General features: G+C 31.4%; 1 protein-coding gene across 1 annotated transcript in view; it reads right to left on the bottom strand.

Moving 5' to 3' along the window:
* The window catches only part of PsGEF (Protostome-specific GEF), a 239421-nt gene extending 223885 nt beyond the window's left edge, over positions 1 to 15536 (bottom strand). The window contains exons 1-5 of the mRNA XM_075371997.1: positions 15387 to 15536; positions 6870 to 7123; positions 4923 to 5624; positions 3907 to 4760; positions 1513 to 1671 (exon numbers count right to left, since the gene is read on the bottom strand). Of these exons, the coding sequence (XP_075228112.1) occupies positions 1513 to 1671; positions 3907 to 4760; positions 4923 to 5624; positions 6870 to 7123; positions 15387 to 15536 (2119 nt within the window). The remainder of the gene's footprint in view (positions 1 to 1512; positions 1672 to 3906; positions 4761 to 4922; positions 5625 to 6869; positions 7124 to 15386) is intronic.
* Positions 15537 to 20026: the final 4490 nt, after the last annotated feature.

Below are 20026 nucleotides of genomic sequence, written 5' to 3'. Positions count from 1 at the left end.
ATACAGGAAAAAATTAGAGACGATAATTGCAATAACATATAAGACTTCGAGGAAATGCGCAAAAAAATTTTGGTATAATGTTAGATACATACAATCTAACCAATCCGCGGTTATGATCTGTTGAATATATATCTAAAATTAAATGTCCAACCGCTGTTATTTGTTTCCTTGTGAAACAAGACCTTGTACCATACTATTGTAATATTGTACCATACAAAGTAACGAAATGTAACAAATTAGCACACTTAAAACGTGTAACATTAAATCACAAAATCTGTATATAATCCTTTCTTGATATGAAATACAGCGGTTAAATTACAAGTTTAGATATTTATATTTTTATCAACTTTCTGATGTAATATCAGATTATAGCTTTTTGTTAATCTGCAGTCATAATTAAATCACTGAATATTTTGATTTTCAATTCCGACTGGTATACTTTATTATTGGTATAAATACGTGGATAGAAAGTAATTGGCTTTAATAAAAAAAATAACCAACTAAGATATTATAAAAATATGATTCAGCATTTTGAGGTAGTACTGTTTTTCGCAATCTCAAAATCTGTGGTTTATACAGTACGTTTGGAAAGTCGCTGTGTAGTATGACTTACGATTATGCAGTGGATTCTGTTCTTTCGTCGTTAGGTTAATTGTCCTATTGCTTAGTAATAAACCAAAACGTCATTTGTTGAGTTGCGACTGAACGTGCATTTCGTTTCGTGTTTAGTATCGGAATCAATAATTGCGAGAAACCTAATAGGAGTAGTTCTTTCAGTAGAGGAACCCATTTTTCTTGTTGAACACGTCTTTCGTGAGGGTGACAATATTTTAAAAATTCTTAGACTGTTACTTTACATTTTAAAGAAATTAATAAAAAATGTAAAAATCAATAAATGTGCAAAAATTTCCAATTTTTTTTAAATATTAAAAAAAATGAAATGATTAAATACAGATTAATGAAAGGTGAAATTTTAATAATACTATTATTTTTTCTTCGTAAATCGAAATATTTAACGCCGTGTCGTGCCCCAGATTACATAGTTTTTGTTCTAGTAGAATAGAAAAACTTTGGAATAAACGAACACAATCCTTTTTTTTGCTCTTGAAAAAACAAAAAATTCAAATACATTCATATGAAGATCCATAATGATGACGAATTGTAAGTAAAAAAAAAAAAACGGTGACAATAAAAGTACAACACTGCTCGAATAACTACGATTAACTGATTTAATTTTATAAATAAATATCAAATAATCGAAATAACAGTACAACAATGTATAAAGTATGAACATGCTGTTAAAGTCAAACGCAACAATCATAATTGCACCAATTTCTTGGAGGGGACTATCTTAAACTTAAGGTTGAACATGAACTTGATTTATAAATTTCGTTAATATGAGCAACAATAAATGTAATATAAGTATTTGGGTAATGATGGTCGACTTATTGGGGGGGGGGGGGCGAATAATGGAGACTACCAAATTTGTTATTAATTTAAAATTATACTAACCTTTTTCTCTAAAACGCCTTGAAGACTGATTTAATTTTGATTGTTTTCTGTTGCTACTGTTATTATTACTTTCAGGAGGAGATGCAAACCTTAAACAGCGTCTTGATCTTGACCGTCTTTCCACTAGTGCTAGAGGGCTTTGACCAACATCTGATGATGCTAAACAAAATAGAAAAAAATAATTAAATTTAGTATCATTATTATGTGTTATTGAAGTACATATGTAACTTTTCCACGCACCTTAATGCGACAGAAATTAAATGAACTATTAGAATTTAAAACGATTTGTTTAATTATTATCAGACTTAATTAAATAGGTTATCTCTTACATAAAAGAGAATGTACTGACTGATTCACTACTCATAATCAACGTACGACCAAAACTATTATAGGTAGATACTTGAAATTTTCAGGGTACCTTCGTATCTTTAAGTATGCGTGCACTAAGAAAGGATTTTGCGAAATTTTGTTTTTAAGGGGTTCAAATCGATAAAAAACCAAATTTCGTGTTAACAGCGCTATCTGCTGGACGTAAAAACAACATATGCTCTACTAAATATTTTACGATTTCATTACGATGTTTCCGATATGTGTGTCCGTTTTAGACAAAAAACTACTGGACCGATTTACGCGCGAGGAAGAAGGGAGAAAGGGGAAAATCGAAAAAGGTAAAAGGAAAGAAGGTAAGAAGGGGAAAATGGAAAAAAGAAAAAAGGGTAAAAGTAAATGGAAAGAGAAAAGAGAAAAAAGAAAAGAGGAAGGGGGAAAGGGAAATGAGGGAAAATGAAGGGGAAAGGCAAGTAAGGGAAAGAGAAACGGGAAGGGAGAGCAAGCGACCCATGACCCTCTGAAAGTGACGGGAAGCGCAAGTAATCATAGAGCACGGGCGAAGCCGCGATGGGGATGCTAGATTTGGGATTGTAATAATTTTTTTGTTTATCTTTATTGGACATTTATATTGAACTATTTTAATTCATTCATAAAATGGATTGGTCTAAAAAATATTTTCCAATTTTCTTATCTTCCTTTTTTTGCTTTCTTTATTTATGTTTTGGCAACAATTCATCGTTTATCGTATATTCCTTCAGTATTTTTCATAAAAATTGTTGTTTATCGTTTTATCAGGATTTAATGAAAATCTACGTATAATATTGTTGATTAAATATTTTTTATTTATAAAAAATAAGTATGATATTAAAAAAGCATTGCGAGTGAAGCTACATCTATATTGTGGGCGAAGTCGCGACGGAGTACGCTAGTCTAAGTATAAAAACCAACATGTTATGAATGGATTCCTAATCAACATCCAGCAAAATCTACTGAAGATAAATTGGTGAAAATTTGTATACACTTTCTTCTTACTGTGTAAGTGCACACTAAGAAAGGTTTTTTGAAATTCCGAGTTTAAAGGATTAAAATGGAATAACAATGAAATTTATATGTTTTAATCTCTGGTGTTTGTAATCTTCATGTGAATATCTAAAATCATTTTTTTTTGCTTTTTATTCGACCTTGAAAGGGTTGAAGAAAGGTACAAAAATTTCAATCGATGACTGCAAATTTTAACCATCTCCGATTATATTATACGAGATATTCAGTTGATTTGGGCTTAGAACTACTCTTTTTATATATGTATGTATATATAAAAGCAATTTTTGATATTTTAAAAGGTGCGTCGGTGTTTAGCACGGCGGCTTAACCGACACAGTCACTGCCACTTTTACTACTATATGTGCGGTACGACATGCTGTACTCGCCTCCGGTTACTTGACGAAAAAACATAAAATTAAAAAAATTGAAACTTAAAAAAAAAACAAAATCATAAATGAAATACGGTCATCTCCTAGTGACTAGAAGATGATTGTACTTCGTTACTTAGCGTATTTTTTTCTTACAGTTACCCACGCTAAGAATCGGGCAAAACACATTTTTACCTGTACGAAGGACGGCTAACCAGCTTATAACTACTATATTTAACATGGCGGTCGACTATTTTGAAACCCATATTCTTCAAATCACTCAAATTTTCGGGATCCTTACTGATCTATTGCTCTGAAGAAAATACAACACACTAACAGTTTTTATAAATTAAGCAGGCTTTAATTTTTATTTATCATTATTATTGATTGAATTTAATAAAAATAAGGGGTCTAAGGAGCAGAGCTCCCTGGCTAAACGAAAGGCGAATGAAGCGAGCTGCAACAGGCTAAACATCCCCTGATCGCGACGGGAGACGAAAGTAACCATACAGCGCACGCAAAGCCGCAACGGAGATGTTGTAAAAGCATCGGAGGTTAAGAAAATATGCGATGGAAAGGAATAAAATATAATTGTAGAAAAGAAGCTAGAAAAATAATTAAAACGTCAATTTAATAAATGAAACAATAAACTTACCTAAACTAGAAAGTCCTTCATCTTCTTCATTATCATTTGTAGTTTTTGATGATGAACTTTGAATAGATAATGATACATTATTAAGTACATGTCCTTCTGTAAGTCGTGGTGTTTTAAGAAAATGCATTTGATGAGAATTCCATGTTTCTTCTGAATTGATAGAACAATTTCCATCATCGGCCTTACGTTTTTCAGGAATTGATTTTTGATTATGTAAAAGTGGATTTTCAACTAATAATGGTTCAATTCCTGGTATTTCTTCAGATTTATTTATTTTAGGACTTGGTGGACTAGGTATTCCTTTTGGTAAAGTTAAACCGACAAGACTATGTTGTTCTGTTTTTAAAACGTTTGAAGAATCTTCTTCATTAATATTTAATGAATTTTTATTATGATTTTTATTTATTTTTAAACCCTCAATAAAACTTTCATCTGCTTGTAACGGACTTGGAATACCTTCAGGTAATGTTAAACATGATATTAAATGAGGTACACGATTTTTTGATCTTAATGTCGAATCACGTAAAATACCTCTCGTTTGATTTCTTCGTCTTCTAATAACACGTTGTCTTTTTAAAGTCGATGGAGCATCTAATTCTATTGATGTAGCATAAGATGATGATTTTCTTTCACCTAAATCGGATTCGGTCGGTGTACTTAAATTAAACGTTTGTTCATCAAATACTACGCCTCGTCTTTTTCGTGATACTTCATTATTTCTTATCGATTTATCATCCAATCTTTCTTTTATTTTATTATCTTCATTTTCTAATTCAGATTTAAATAGATTTCCATTCATTTTATCATCGGTATTTAAAAATAACAAATTATTATCATTAATATGATCCTTATGCCTATCGTTATTCGTATAAGAAAAATTTCTATAATTAGTTTTTGATTTTTGTAATACATCTACTTTAGAATTAAAATCAGTAATATTATTAAATGGTAACTTATTTCCTTTAAAATCAATCGCATTATTTTCTTTTAATTTATTTACAACGTTTTCTAAATTTGTTTCATTATTATTTTGATGGTAATTTAAAAGTCTTGCTGATTTATTTCCGCATGTAGTATCAAGAAATCGTGGATCTGTAATATCATGATTTAATAGTAAAGATTGTGTTACAGTCCGGTTTTCTAAAATAGATTTTACTTCGTTCGTATTATTAGAATATATTTGAGGCGATGTCGAATTATTGTGATTAGAATTAGAATTATTACAAATACTTCTACCGGCTGATATATTTGCAGCATTTAATCTTAAATACGCAAGACGCCTTGCTAACGGTGAAACTTCTGCCGTTGGTTTTGTATCTGGTGATAAATTACTGATTAATCTTTTTAAAGGGAATTCTTTTATTTCTGGCTGAAGTATACGAGTTAATGGAGTGTCTGAGGTAAGTATTTCTTTATTAACCAGTTCGACAGGACTTGGAGTCGGTGAATTAGCTAAAGCAAAATATAAAGGATTATCTAAACATATATGTTTTCTTAAAGCTAAAAGGCTTTGTGCTGTTCTTAATGGACAAGGTGAATATTCTATTTCTGGTTGTAAATGTTCTTTATTGTACAATGCTGAACAACTTTGACTTGGAGCTGTTAATAAACATGAACCGACTGGACGATGCGCTCCAGTACATGGTTGTTTTCTTGCTGCTGCTACTGTCGTTGAACTCTTAGGTATAACTTGTTGAGAAATATCATCCATTGAAAACCTGAAAAAAGAAATGGATTTTTTTTTCAATTTTGTAGTATTAAATCTTACAGCTTTGAACTTTTAGGAAAATAAGATTATCTTCAATTTGTGATCTATTATATGCAATTCATCAATAAAACGTTAAAAAAAACTTATGAAATCCAAAAGCGAAAACTGCTGCTCTTGTATGGCAATCGCATTAAACTATCGTTAGTATTACATACTTAAAATTTCCTGTAATCCAATTTTTTTTTAATTAGGTATTAAGTAAAAAAAACCCCTAAATTATATATAAATAACTATTTGGATAATGAGAATTTCAGTTAGTAATTTCTCAAAATTGTTTCGTACGGTTTTGATGTAACTGAAACACATTTAAATATTACGAGCACCGGTAAGCAATTATTATAAATTTAGAAGAAAAAGAAACAATTATTTTTCAAGGTAAAACGCTTTAATAAAGATAATCTAGATGTATTAGAAAAATGTAAATCATTGAAATCAGCCAAACAGTAATTAGAAAAATAATTAATTAATTATTAATAATTAATTAATTAATAAATAAGACGTATGTTTATATTAATGTACGTATATAAGTATATATGTATACTTATACGTATATTACGTGGTATACGTATAAAATTATACGTATATTTTACTTTCCCGGCGAATATAGCTAAAACAGTTACATTAAAGAGGAAAGTATGAAGTTGAATCAATCAACCCCTACCTCTTAAAATTGAAGTATATGTACTTTGTTCTTTAGCTCAATCTCCCTTTCGTTTAAATATTTTTCAAAAAATTTGTGAAAGTTTATACTTCATAAATAAAGCTATCAAGAAATATCTGCAATCTTTTAAAAATGTACAGCCCTGACCAAAATGCAGAAAATTTTTTTTAATTTTCTGTTTGTTATTTTAGCCTTTATTGAAGGAGAATCATATTATTAACTGCATTATTTTGTACTGATTAAATTAATGAATGAATCATCAAGCACCAAATTACTTATATTTATTTAATATTCCTTACTGTTGTCTTTATATCCTTCCTGTAAAGGAAAAGATTAAGAAGTAATAGTGAAAATTTCCACCATTTTGAGAGGTAAGATTTTGTTCAATCTTTCTTTGTACCTTCTACAATAAATTTTACTAAGTTCTGTATTACCATATAGTGCATAAATTGGTGAGGAAAATGTTTTATAAATCTAAGGTAAAATTGTAAAACTAGTTACAATATAAAATTTAATTTAATCAAAAATTATTACCTATGATTTTGGTTTGTATCAGCATTGGTATAACTTAATTTTCGTTTCATAGTACTATTAGACCTTTTCGTATGTACAGTTGCTGATCGACAAGGACTTTTTCTTAATCTTTCACCAGTACTACGCCGTCTAATTCTTTGATGTGGGGTGGAAGTTTGTGGATGATTGCTGACATCTCTAAGAGCTGCTGGTAACGCATCCAGACGCATATAGACGCTGTCTCTCGTTCCAACTTCACCTTGATCCTCTTCATCCTAGTTAAATAATTAATAAAAAATCATTAAACGGATCATTTTTACATTTTAACTCAAAATCTTTGATTTTGCATTCAAAATATACCTTAATTTTTGTTGAGATCCAAAGATTTATGAGCTCGGGAGATTAGCTTGAAGATGCTTTTGTTGAAAACTTCTTTGAATCAATTGCTAATAATTTTATAGACGTAATCATCGATCTACATCCGTTTTCCACTCAATATTTCCTTTAATTTCTGAAGAGATGAAAATTAGGTGGAGCCAGATCCAAACTATACGGAGGATGGTAATATTCCATTGAAAGTTTTGCAATTTTTCAGTTATATTTTTAGCAACCTGAAGAGTGGCATTATCGTGGAATAGACTCATGCTCCTAGTAAACAGCTAATACCGAGGGTTTTGTACGCGGCCTAATTTTTTTAGGTTTTTTCGGTGGTGTAACGCTGTTTAACTGTGAATATTCTGTTATCTTTTTTTTTTGAATTGGTGGTCAAGAGCAGCAGTTCCCAAATCTTCGGTATTGACAGATGGGCTTCCAGATCTTGTTTTATCATGTAAATCTGTTATCCCTACAATATTTGTTATTTTATCAATATTTTAATAAATTAAAATATTGATACCACTTCGTTTTTATTTTCTTCGTTCATCATACCTTCTCCGTACATCTCAACTAAGTACTGATGAATTTCAGCTGAGCGAATATTTGTCAGATTTTAAAATAGGAATCATCGATGGGATTTGCAATCAAAGTCATTGACTAGTCATTGAGATGAAAAATGAGACGCTACTGAAAAATAACGTCTGATATACTCAAGATCTTGGAGCTATCCGATAGCGTCAAAGACATATTAAACACGTTTTCGTCCAGGCTGCATTCCAAAGAACCAACTTGTGCAAACCATCTTTTCATTAAAAGAAATCATTGTATTAAACACAATTTATGAATTTATTGATTTTTTTCCAATTATAAGGTCTATGATAATAAAACTGTAAATAAACATTTCAGAAATATTATAATTTACTTGATGAAATAAAAAAAAAGGTGTCTTCACAGTAGGATATTAATTTTAAACAATCAGTTTTAAACAAATTCTTGAGATATTTAGAATTGAATATTTTAATAGTTTTTATTTTTTATGTCCAAAAGGAAGTGTAATGTATTTAGGGTGTACGTATGTATGTTTTATTCACCGTAGCAGCTTAACGGCTGAACCAACTCAGATGTATGATCCCGCGTTCGAATCCTTACGTTATCGGGAGTGTCATAGGCTTATATAAATATACGATATGTTTAATTATATTTAAAAAAATTGAATAAAAAACTTATCCTATATACAAATATATACAAAATCGTCACCCACACGCTTTTTAATTATCCTAATATGTAATTATCCAACATTAAAGAGCCATATTTGTCTCCAATACCTCCAATACTTTTTTTGGCGTGTTTTTTAATTTTTAATATTTATCTTTTTCCTTCTAAATTAACTGTAGTAAAAATTTCGAAACTTTTTGAAGAAGTTTGAAGATTAAAATTTTAAATGTTTTTAAATATCATAATTCCATTATAATTTGAAATGTTATATGTTCGTTCTTTATTTATTCAAAACTGAAATAACAAACATAATAATAAACAATTGCAATTTTTTTTTGCAAAAAGAAAACGAAAATAAGCTGGTTCAAAAAATTTGAAAAAGATCTAGAATTATGAAAAATTTAATAAAAACTATTTCGACAGAATCATTCAGAAAACGAGTGGATGAAATCACTAGTTTAAATTACTAAAGTGTAAACTTACTACTGTAAATTTTTTGAAAATTTATATTCTCTGGTGTTAACTAAGCAATTAGTATTTTATTAAGAAATTACATAAAATATTGTGAATTTGTACTTTGCATTTAGTTTTACTGGGAATTTAATTTATGGTATATTTATTTTGTTGTAATAATCTAAATGTAAATGTAAATTTCCAAAGAAAACTTAAGGAAAAGAATGAAAGGATTTTGAAAAAGAAAGAAGTCAAAACTATGTTTGTATGATTCTTAGTAGGTCCAATCGCAAAAGAAAAAAAAAACAGTTTGAATATCTGTAACCGATAAAATTTAATTATTTAGGTTTTTTGTTTATTAAAAATAATTCATTATCATTGCTCTTCTAGCTGTTGTAAAAGAAATTTGATAATTGTGTTTAAGAAAAATTTATACAAGATACAAAAATCTGACAACATACAATCCAATATTGCGTCAGCTACAACTTCGGAAAATTGACTTCAAATATAACTTTCCAGTAAAACTAAAAATAGAGAAAGATTTTTTTTTATAATAAAACCTGAGAAGAAAAAGCAGGAAAATGTTTGTTTCTCAAACTTTTGTGCTATCAGAAGTTATGTAAATAATAGGTTATCATTTTTTTAAAAACAAGGCTAAAAATTACTATTTATTTATATTAAAATACCAAAACAGTACCATTTTTTAACTTCTATGTTATAGTTTCTCATGAATCACTGAATGCAATAAAGTTACGTTCTACAATTAACAAGAAAGAGTTGAGATACGTAATTAACAATAACTGCAAATCAAAATGGTTTATCCGTATTTGAATACCATATATTCGAAATTGTTGATCCTCTTTTACACCTGTAGTTACTTCTTGCATCCTTGAAAAAAATAGTTTTTGTGAAATAAAAGATACCTTATTTTATATTGTTACGTCTTTCTCAGCAATTTTAGAATATCGGAGCATATATTTCTTTTTAACAAAGACTGATGTAGAATTTAGATTATTATGACAATAAAAATAAATAAATATTGCTATAAATTAAATGTCCAGTATTATAACTAAATGCAAAGTACAGATTCATTGTATTTAATTTAATTACTTAGTAAAATACTAAATTGTCAGTATAAAAACTAATTGCTTAGTAAACATGAAAAATGCTCAGTAAAATACTAAATATTTAGTAATTTTACTAAACACCCGTAAAAAAGTTAAACGCAGTAAAAAATTTAACATTTAGTAAAAAAAGTTAATATATTCCTGAAAGAAAAGAAAATAACTGAGTATTTAATCTTCTTTTTTTTTTCTATTCTTAAATTTCTATTGTGTTATATTAACTTTTAAATAACATTATTTCTCTTTTTATTTTGATTTTTTAAGTTTTTTTTGTTGAAGAAGCATCTTTTTATAATAATGAACAAAAAAACATTTTCTTCATTTCTCTTAATTCACTACAATTTTAAATATTCCTATTTAATTCAATAACATTTTGTATTTTGTTTAAATATCACTGTTATTAATAATAAGTTTAAAATAATATATTTTGTGTATTTAATGTTAATTGGACGAGGTTAGTGAGCAAAATAAGCGTTAGGTTATGTTGATATAGTCGAGTTGGAGACTTCTTAATGGTTACACGGGAGATTTTCGCTCTGCGGTTTTTCTAATTTTTTGGATGGTTTTTGGCTTAATTTTTCGGAACTGAACATTGAAACTTTGAGAGTTATAGTTATTGGATACGGACACCGATTTTTACGATTTTTGGATACGGAACTACAAAGATATTAGTGGGTTTTTGTTTTAATGCTATTCGGAGACTCTAGTAGATCAGTGATTAAAAAGTGTTAGTTTTGGTGTTTTTTCATCAGTGCCGGAAGACGGTAGTTGGTATTATACTAATAACTGACTGGATTAGTGCAATTAAGTAATTATAAATATATTACATAAAATAAATTTATTTGAGGTTATACATTATATAGTATTATACAGCATTTAACGAAATGTTTCCAAGTCAAACTGACAAGCTTTAGCTTGCTAGAACGTCATCGATACTCAAAATAAACAAGGACTTAGAATATTTCAGCTTAAAATCTCACGAAGAGAAAAATATTCTAAGTCCTAAGCGAGTTATAAGGGGTCTAAACTGTCTGCAGTATCTCCGTTCATAAATATCCTATTTCAAAAATTCCAATACTTATATCCCAACCATAGTCTTTACTATCACCTTGTAACCCCCCCACCCGCCAATTTTTTCCACCTGTTTTTTGAACAGATACATTTTACAAGGAACGTCGTACAGGACCTGGCAGTGTAACAAGAGTATAAATGCTTAAAGCGCTCTTGGCTAACGTTAACAGAAGTTCTCTCTCACACGGCCTGGTCAGTAAACTGGTCGGAGAGAAAAGTATGGACTTCCTCGTGGTCACAGAGCCTAATATGTACGTGGCTGCACGAACAGGATGGACCGCGGACACGGATGGGGATGTTGCCTTCATGGATATAAGCGGCAAAATAGCATGGAGGCTCAAATTCAGGGGCAAAGGCATAGTGTTCGTGGAGACATATTTGGCCTTGATCGTGGGTGCATATGTGTCGCCCAACGTTGAACACAGACAATTCACAGGATTTATAGACATATTACAGAGTGTTGTCAATGATTCAGATAAGAGAATCATAATGTTGGGCGACTTTAACAGCAAAATGGTGGTTGCCGGCAGTCAATATACAAACAGAAGGGGAGACATATTGGCTGATCTACTGGGGACTGTTGGGTGTCACTGTATTAACGACACTACACCCACGTTTGAGGCCAGAGGACATACGTCGGTATTAGATTTGACAATATTAGACAACAGGTGGAGGAGAGAACAGTGATACTGGAGGGTTCTACCTGATGATATTGCAAGCGACCGCTATGCCACAATTCTGAGTTTGAATAATGTAGATTTTCAGAATAGAGATCGGATGCCCCTTACCACGGTTCACAACAGATAAACTAAATGAAATTATAAATAGAACAGCCACAAGACTAGCGGCAACAGAACAACAAACGCCGGAAGCTTTGTCCAATATAATCAAACAGGAGATCGAAAGGAAGGCACCAAATAGCACGAGGAAGCACACAGTTTACTGGTGGACAGCGGAGATAGAGAACAAGAGGCAAAAGCTGCAGATCCTAAGGAGGAAAAAACAAAGGCTCAAAAAATCAGGAAGCCAAGGCTATCAAGAAATGGCACTAAGATACGTAGAAGCAAGACGATCCCTAAATAAGGCCATCAAGAGAGAAAAAAGGGATCACTGGAAGACTCTGTGAAGAGCTGGACAGTGATCCCTGGGGTCAGGCGTATAAGATTGTAAGAAAGAAATTTGGTAGGCGTCTGCCTGTCCTTTCAAAGGCAAATGCAGAGCATCAAATAGCCAAGCTGTTCCCCTGTGTAGAGGTTGAAGAAAACAGACAAACAAAATGTGAAAGCAGACGATTCACAAATAGTAGAGCTGCAGAGAGCGGCGAATAGTTTAGCCATTAAGAAGAGTCCTGGTCCAGACAAGAACCCTGCGGCGTTGATCAAGGGTTTGATCAAAAAAGCTCGTAGGGAAATGTTAGAAGTGGCCAGTTACGGATTGATAAATAGGACCTTTCCCAGATGTTGGAAGGAGGCAAGGGTGTTTTTTTTGGCCTAAAAAACAAACACACGAGGGAAACATGGAGTTTCCAACTGGGCCAATGAGGTTAGGAGTGGAACCTGGCGCACGAGGGGTATCCCTCTGTTAATATTCCTTGATGTAAAGAATGCATTCGGTTCCATAAGCTGGCAACATATTAATAATGCTATGATCGGAAAAGGAATAAGTCCGTTTTTATGCAAGCAAGTAGAGGGATATCTCACAGAAAGAAAATGGTTGACGCCTAGGAGGAAGAAGTGCAGTTTTACATGCATGGTGGAGTTCCGCAGGGATCAGTACTTGGGCCACTCTTATGGATAACAGCGTTTGACGGAGTTCTGCAGCTTGAGTACCCGAATGGTGTACAAGTGATTACCTATGGGGATGACCTCGCAGTCCTTGTGCAGGGTAAATCGGTCATGAAGGTACAGGAGAGGGCCAATGCAGCAACGCAGACAATAATCGAGTGGTTGAACTCTAGGGGGCTTGCGTTATCTGTTGACAAATTCAAGTATATCACATTCACAGGAAGAAGAGTCCTGGATCCACCTCATATCCAAATTAATAGAAACACGATCGAAGAGGTGCGGTGCCTGAAATATCTAGGTATTACATTTCAGAAAAACTGTAGATATATAGAGCACATATACAGTATATGTCAGAAAGCGGAGGACATGATAAAGAACCTTAATGTAATCATGTCCTCGCAAAGAGCCCCTAGAACATCAAAGCGAAAACTTATAGCATCAACTGTGGTGTCCTCACTGATGTATGCGGTGCCCGTTTGGTGGCCCTCACTTAGAATCAGGAAAAATCATGAGAGGCTTGTGAGGACACACAGAAGACTATTGCTGGGAGTCGTTGCTGCGTATAGGACTGCATCTTATGATGCATTGTGTGTGCTGGCTAATGTGCCTCTAATCGATTTAATAGCACGGTATCGTGTCGAGAGAGCACAAGGACAGGGTGAATAAGAGGTCAGAAGCGGGATAATAAACCGATGGCAGGAGAGATGGATAGAAGATGGAGTGGCCAGGTGGACGAAAATGCTATTACAAGATTTAAAAATGTGGATAGAAAGACGGCATGGAGAGGCCGATTATTTCATGACCCAGTTCCTCACAGGACATAGTAATTTTAATAGTTATCTACACAAGGTGGGTAGACGTGCAGAGCCCACATGCATGTACTGTGAGGAACTGGATGACGTGGAGCATACGTTTTTGGATTGCCAGAAGTGGACAACTTATAGAGACACTAGGTATAGCGGGTAAAAGCTCACCTGAGATATTAAGATACATGCTAAGCGACGAGTTACAATGGAAAAGTGTGGCGGAATTCGTAAGGAAAGTGTTAAAACAGAAGAACGCCGATGAAAGGACTCTTGGTTTTTAGTATGAGATTAGGGAAGGGAGGACAGCCTCAGCGGTGAGAATCGACATGCTGAGGTGTGTCGGTCTCGATAAACCGCTGAGGACTCCAAGGGAGTATAGAAGTAGGAAATTAAAACAAAAGACCCGACACCTCGCCACGACATACATGGTATGACGACATGGTGGTGTCAAAAAGGGCATTAAAAATAAAGAAACTCTCAAAACAGCTGACCGGTGGGCCGACCTAGGATGCCGATATATAGCCTGTTGGTGGGAAGGCCGGTTAGAGTAATCAGATACTCCCCTGGGTGGCGAAATACCAACCAGTATACCGGCCCAGAGGAGTAGAGAGAGAAAAAAAAGGTTATGTTGATATGTCAGCCTCCGTGGCGCGAGTGGTAGCGTCTTGGCCTTTCATCCGGAGGTCCCGGGTTCGAATCCCGGTCAGGAATGGCATTTTCCCACGCTAAAAATCATTCATCCCATTCTCTGAAGAAATACCAAACAGTAGTCCCGGAGATTAAACAGAAAAAAAAGGTTATGTTGATATCGTACAAAATTCATTTTCTTACTAAAAAAAATTACGTTTTTTACTACGCCTATTCAATTTGATACCATGCGTTGTAATATTTTTCAGTGTAATTTTTTTAAAAATACTGTGCAACTTATAAATAAAAACTGAGCATTTAGTGTTTTTTACTGACCGATAAGGTATTATAAAACTGAATATTTGAGTGCTATCCCATAAATATTGTATTATTTCAACAGTGAATTTTCAATTGTTTTTAAAGGAATTGAAATTCTCTTGCAATAGAAGTAACATTGATTTTTGTTTATTTCTGGTTATATAAAAAATAGGAATATTTAAAAGAAAAATATTTCTTTTTTATGCTTAAGACATTTTTATGGATTTACAACATGTTTATAATTTCGAGTTATAAAAAAAAACTATTTTGGTCGACTTTTTCCAAGAAACTGAAATACTACGAACACTAACTACATCGAAATTTGTTGTATATTCCATAGATTTCTTGACATGTATATCAAATTTATGCTGATAGTTGGTAAAGAAATAATCTTATACTGTCGTAATTTAGTCATAATACATGATTATTAATAAATTAAATATAAATAATTTAAATACAAAGATCTATAAAAAAATAATAGAATGCCTCATTAATCCTTTGATGAGATACAAATTCAAAGATTAACATAAAAATTAGTAGCATTGCAAATATGCTTAGCACAAAAAATAAATTATAAAACTTCCTTTAAACATTTCATTTAATATTTTTATAAACTGTTAATATTATCCATTAATGAAAAACTATAATCATGTTTTTTTTTTCAAGAATTATATTCCACAATAGAAGTGTTTTAAAGAAAAAAAAGGTTGCTGTAAATGACACTTAATGTATAACTAAAGAGTTAATGTAGTAACTTTATCGTACCTGGACGGTAGCAGAATGTAACTGGGTCTGGGACTGGGGGCATGCAGTATTCTCTTTATCTTTGTTACTCCTTCGGGACAATTTGAGTGCTGCTCTACAACAACCTCCATTACTTCCACTATCCCTATGCCCCACTGTCCACTTCAGCATCCTCTGCGTCTGAAAATGTAATATTATGTATGGATATTACAATGCATAAAATATAAATATCAATTTAAAAATATATAATAGGAATTTTTGTTTAGTAACTTTTACATCCCATATAAAAAACTTTTACATTTATTAAAAATATATTTTTTTCTTTACAGTATATAATAAAGAAGAGATATTTAATTGGTCAGTCTGAGAATAATATAGACTGAGATTCAAAATGCAATTTATCCGTTTAGGTTTGTAACTCACTACAATCAATCTTGATAAAGAGAAATGAAAGAGCTTAATTTTTTTTTTCATAATTTAATGTAACTTATGAATGTTCTCCGTGATAATTTGGTTGTTGTTTTGAGATTATTTTAACAAATGATACATCATTTTGTTCATAATAAAATTATTTATTGTTTGGTTAATAAAAAAGTTATTTAATGAAGTACTATGAGCGAAAAGTCATTTGAAAAAAGATTTTATGTAACATAAATTGGTTGATGAAAAATAAATTCTTGCACAGTTTTTCGTTCGAAGTCTGATTTCTCGTTTCCGATTTCTTCACTTTTTCATAGTTAAAAGCACACTGATTTTCAGAGTACAATGCACATCGTTGATCGATTAACGAGTCCTGTACACAAACATCAAGTTTAATTTCATTTACACTGTGACTCACAACATAAGCAGATATGAAAAATACACCCAATACTAAGTCTACATAACCTCAAATTGAGGTTATGTCGTCCGTTGTCAACCTTAAAGTGAGCGTAATTGAAGAACGACTCAACTACTCTTCATCAAATTTTAACATGCACAACTTCAGATGCACTTCTACAGCATAATCTAAATTTCAATGAAACTGATCAAGTAGTTTTGGAGATTTTTGAATCACAAAATTTTATATGAATGATATATTTGTATCCTCATACCTCAGAACGTGTATAAAATTAATTTTCACCCATTTATTACGTATATCAGTAATTGATTTAGAATTATTTTAATTTTACTTTTTTATTAGTTTGGTTAATTTACAGCTTATTTTCATCTGATTTCATCTATCATCTGACTTGTTTATGACCTGAAAATTAGTCTTTACGTAAATTCCTCTGAACGTTTTGGAATAGATCTGTGAAACAAGTAAAGTAACTGTACTATTTATGTTTTAAACACATAATGAACTAATACATTGTATATTTTAACAGTTTTATTTAAAAGGATAATAGTAACATTAAAAATAAGATTTTTGTACCGAAAATTTTATTAAAAAAGCATATAAATAATCACCAAAAAGTATTAATTTAAAAGGGAAATAATAGTATCAATACATAGTTATAGAATAAAAGAAAAAAAATAATTGTCTAATCAATACTAACTGGAATAAAAATAATTTATAAAATAAATCTATTTCTTATAAATCCATCCTCTTTCAAAAGTGATGGAAAGTTCACGCAAATTTAAATTTCCACCAAAAACGTTAGTTCAATAATGAGATTTGATGGGCTTTACTGAAGATCGTCTTTTAGACCCTCTAAACCTGATAGCAAATCACAGTCATCGGTTTGGCCTCTGTTAGGATACCACCCGTGCTGATTTAGCACTCTGAGAAGAGTAGCAGTTGGGTGCTAAAAGTAGTTTTGAGAAACCCCGAAACGCGTTAACTACTTACGTTAGAGTTACAATGCTAGCATGGGCAGAAAATAAAAAAATCATCCTTATTTTTAAACACTTCTCTTTAAGGCCGCAGTGATTACAAGAATACCAACGTTTTGAGTTTTTTTATTTATACTTTTCTTCCGTTCTCCGTTTGTATCAGTAAGTTCTTTTCAAACGGTTAAAGACGTTCTCACTGCCAAATATGTTTATCCCAGGGTACTGATGTATGCGAAGTTGCTTCCTAGGAATTAGAATAATAATTTAATTGTTATCCTTTAGTATTAATATATACGAAGAGGAAGAAAAATGTATCTAGTAATAATAATTCACAGTTTGCTATGATATACAGTTTAAGGTGAGAGATGTATGTAATTATGATGGAATCAGAACAATTTATGTAATAGGAAAAAGGTTTTAATTCAATATAGTTTTTTGAAAAAAAATACATATATCTTTGGGGTTTTCTAACGAAGAAAATAATTAACATTTAATACATATAATAATTTTAGAATTTTTTTTTATTAATAATATGTATTGTTATTAAGTAATAATATATAAACAATATAATTTTACAGTTTATAAACGATTCTGTATTACAAATTTTAGTTTTACAAAAATAAATTTGCAAGTAACAGAAACAGTTTATATCTGTATACCTAATATTATCTTTATACATTAATAGATTCTCAGGAAGATTTAACAGATATTCTCAGAAAGTATTGTAACAATTAATTAAAATAATTGTTATTTTAAATATAACATTTTCATTAGAAAATGTTTGAGGTATGGAAATATTCTGGTATTTGTTATATGCCGCTGTAGCAAGTTAATACAATTTATATAAAATTACGTACTTATCTAATTATTTTTGTTCCAGAATTTAATTATAGGATATTACAATAGGTTATTTCAAATTATGCATATTTTCAGCACTGAAGTAATTATTTCATTAATTTTATAAGAAATAAATTACACTGTGACTCATATATTTAAAATCAGGTAATTGTATAGAATGTCAGATGCAACTGTTTTTTTTTTCGTATTTGGAGAATATTTTGATTCCGTGATCAATAACACCTTACCGTTGAATTTTTTTTCAGTTTATCAGATATTTACTGGAATATTTGAATTTCAATATCGCACAATTTATTGTAAGAAATTTAATCTATATCAGTATTCATTTATGATGTTCAGAACAAATACTCTTTGATATTTAGCATTGTCTGACATTCATAAGATTGATTAAATGATGAAATTTTTCATATTTTATGCATTATAACGTATTATATTTTGCTGCCTGATAAGGTCCAAAAACGTTTTACTTACATCTTCAATAAACTATCAAAATAAGCTGTAAATCAATAACAAAACTATTCATATTGTATAGTATTATTTCATTCTTGATTATTTAAGGAATCAATTTTAAATCGTTTTTAATCTAAGATATAATTATAACACAAAACTAAATTTGTGTTAAGAATTTTTCTCATTTCAAGAAACTAGGTCAATGTATTTTGTGATAAATATTGTTAGAAAAGCTAGGGTTATGGATATGTAACATTTCTGATGTTAATATCATTAAATTCCCGACGTTTTTTTTCTTTTTTTGAATTACGCCGTGAATATTTCATCTACTTATCTTCCAGGGATGATAGATCCATAAAAATCCCCATATTCTTTTCAAATACTTCAGAAAACTAACCAGTTTGTCCACATTGTGAATAGAAGAGCAAAAATTTGTTGCCAGTTCATTCACGATGATTCATTAGGAAGACAACATTTGTTAATATTGAAATTGCAACATTTCATAGTAGCCTGATAAGATCAATAATTTCACCCTAACCCCCCGTAAGAGAAGACGATCCCGGTTTCCGCACCACTCCCTTCGTTCCTAATCCTGATGGGCCTTACCGGAGATTGTCTTTTAGACCCTTCAAACCTGATAACTCATCACAGTGTTATCACAGTGATGGAATAGGGAATAGTGATCCACTATTCCAAGATGCGATTTTCATCAGGGTATTTACACTATTTATTATCGCCTTCGTATGGCTTCTTCTAACCATGACCATCTACAACTTAAAACCCATAACCATCAGATTAATCGATTCGCGGAAGTACGATTCCCGTGTCTTCCTTTTACACCGAAAGTTTCACATAAAAACTATTCATTCCCATATCTAACTTCCATTAGACTTTGCATTCAAATCATTAGATTGAGTTTTTTAAACACCAAAAATATTATCCTTATATAAATAAAACGAGTGATGATCGCAATAAGAACAATTCTTCCTACAGTTCAATTTACTCGAAGCCTTTTGATTTACTTAAAACTTAAGAAAAAGAATTCTCAAATTTTTAATAAGCTTCTAATGAAAACATACCCTATCTCTCTCTGCTCTGGTCCGCTTTCGGGAGCGAGATCAATACCTATACCCTTCTAGCTCCATCACAGAATTCTCCACACATCCATTCTCAACTTAACAGCTATTACCTTAGCTATTCGGGGCTCGATGCCAAAACGCCTATCTTGGCGAAGTCATCACCCCAGCGGGCCCTTATCCACTCGTGTTAATATTCTATCTATACATCCATAACAGCATCAGACCCTCTCAGCCATCCTCCACAAGATTAAGAATCTCAAGAAGCCAACAACTATGTTCTATTACCTTTCGATTTTCCAATTAACTTGCAGATCAAAACAAGAATTAATCTCACAAGCTCTCTTAACTACTTTTGTACGTTTATGGCGCACATCATCAATGGCCTTACCCTTCGGACACAAGCCTAAATTAATCAAACTAAATCTGGCCAACCTATCTCGAAAAGCATCATGTCCAGAAAGA

This window comes from Lycorma delicatula, chromosome 7 (genome assembly GCF_047948215.1).
Source record: "Lycorma delicatula isolate Av1 chromosome 7, ASM4794821v1, whole genome shotgun sequence".
NCBI classification, from domain to species: Eukaryota; Metazoa; Arthropoda; class Insecta; order Hemiptera; family Fulgoridae; genus Lycorma; species Lycorma delicatula.
Note: the sequence above shows the minus strand (reverse complement) of the source record. Positions and strands in the feature narration are given on the sequence as shown.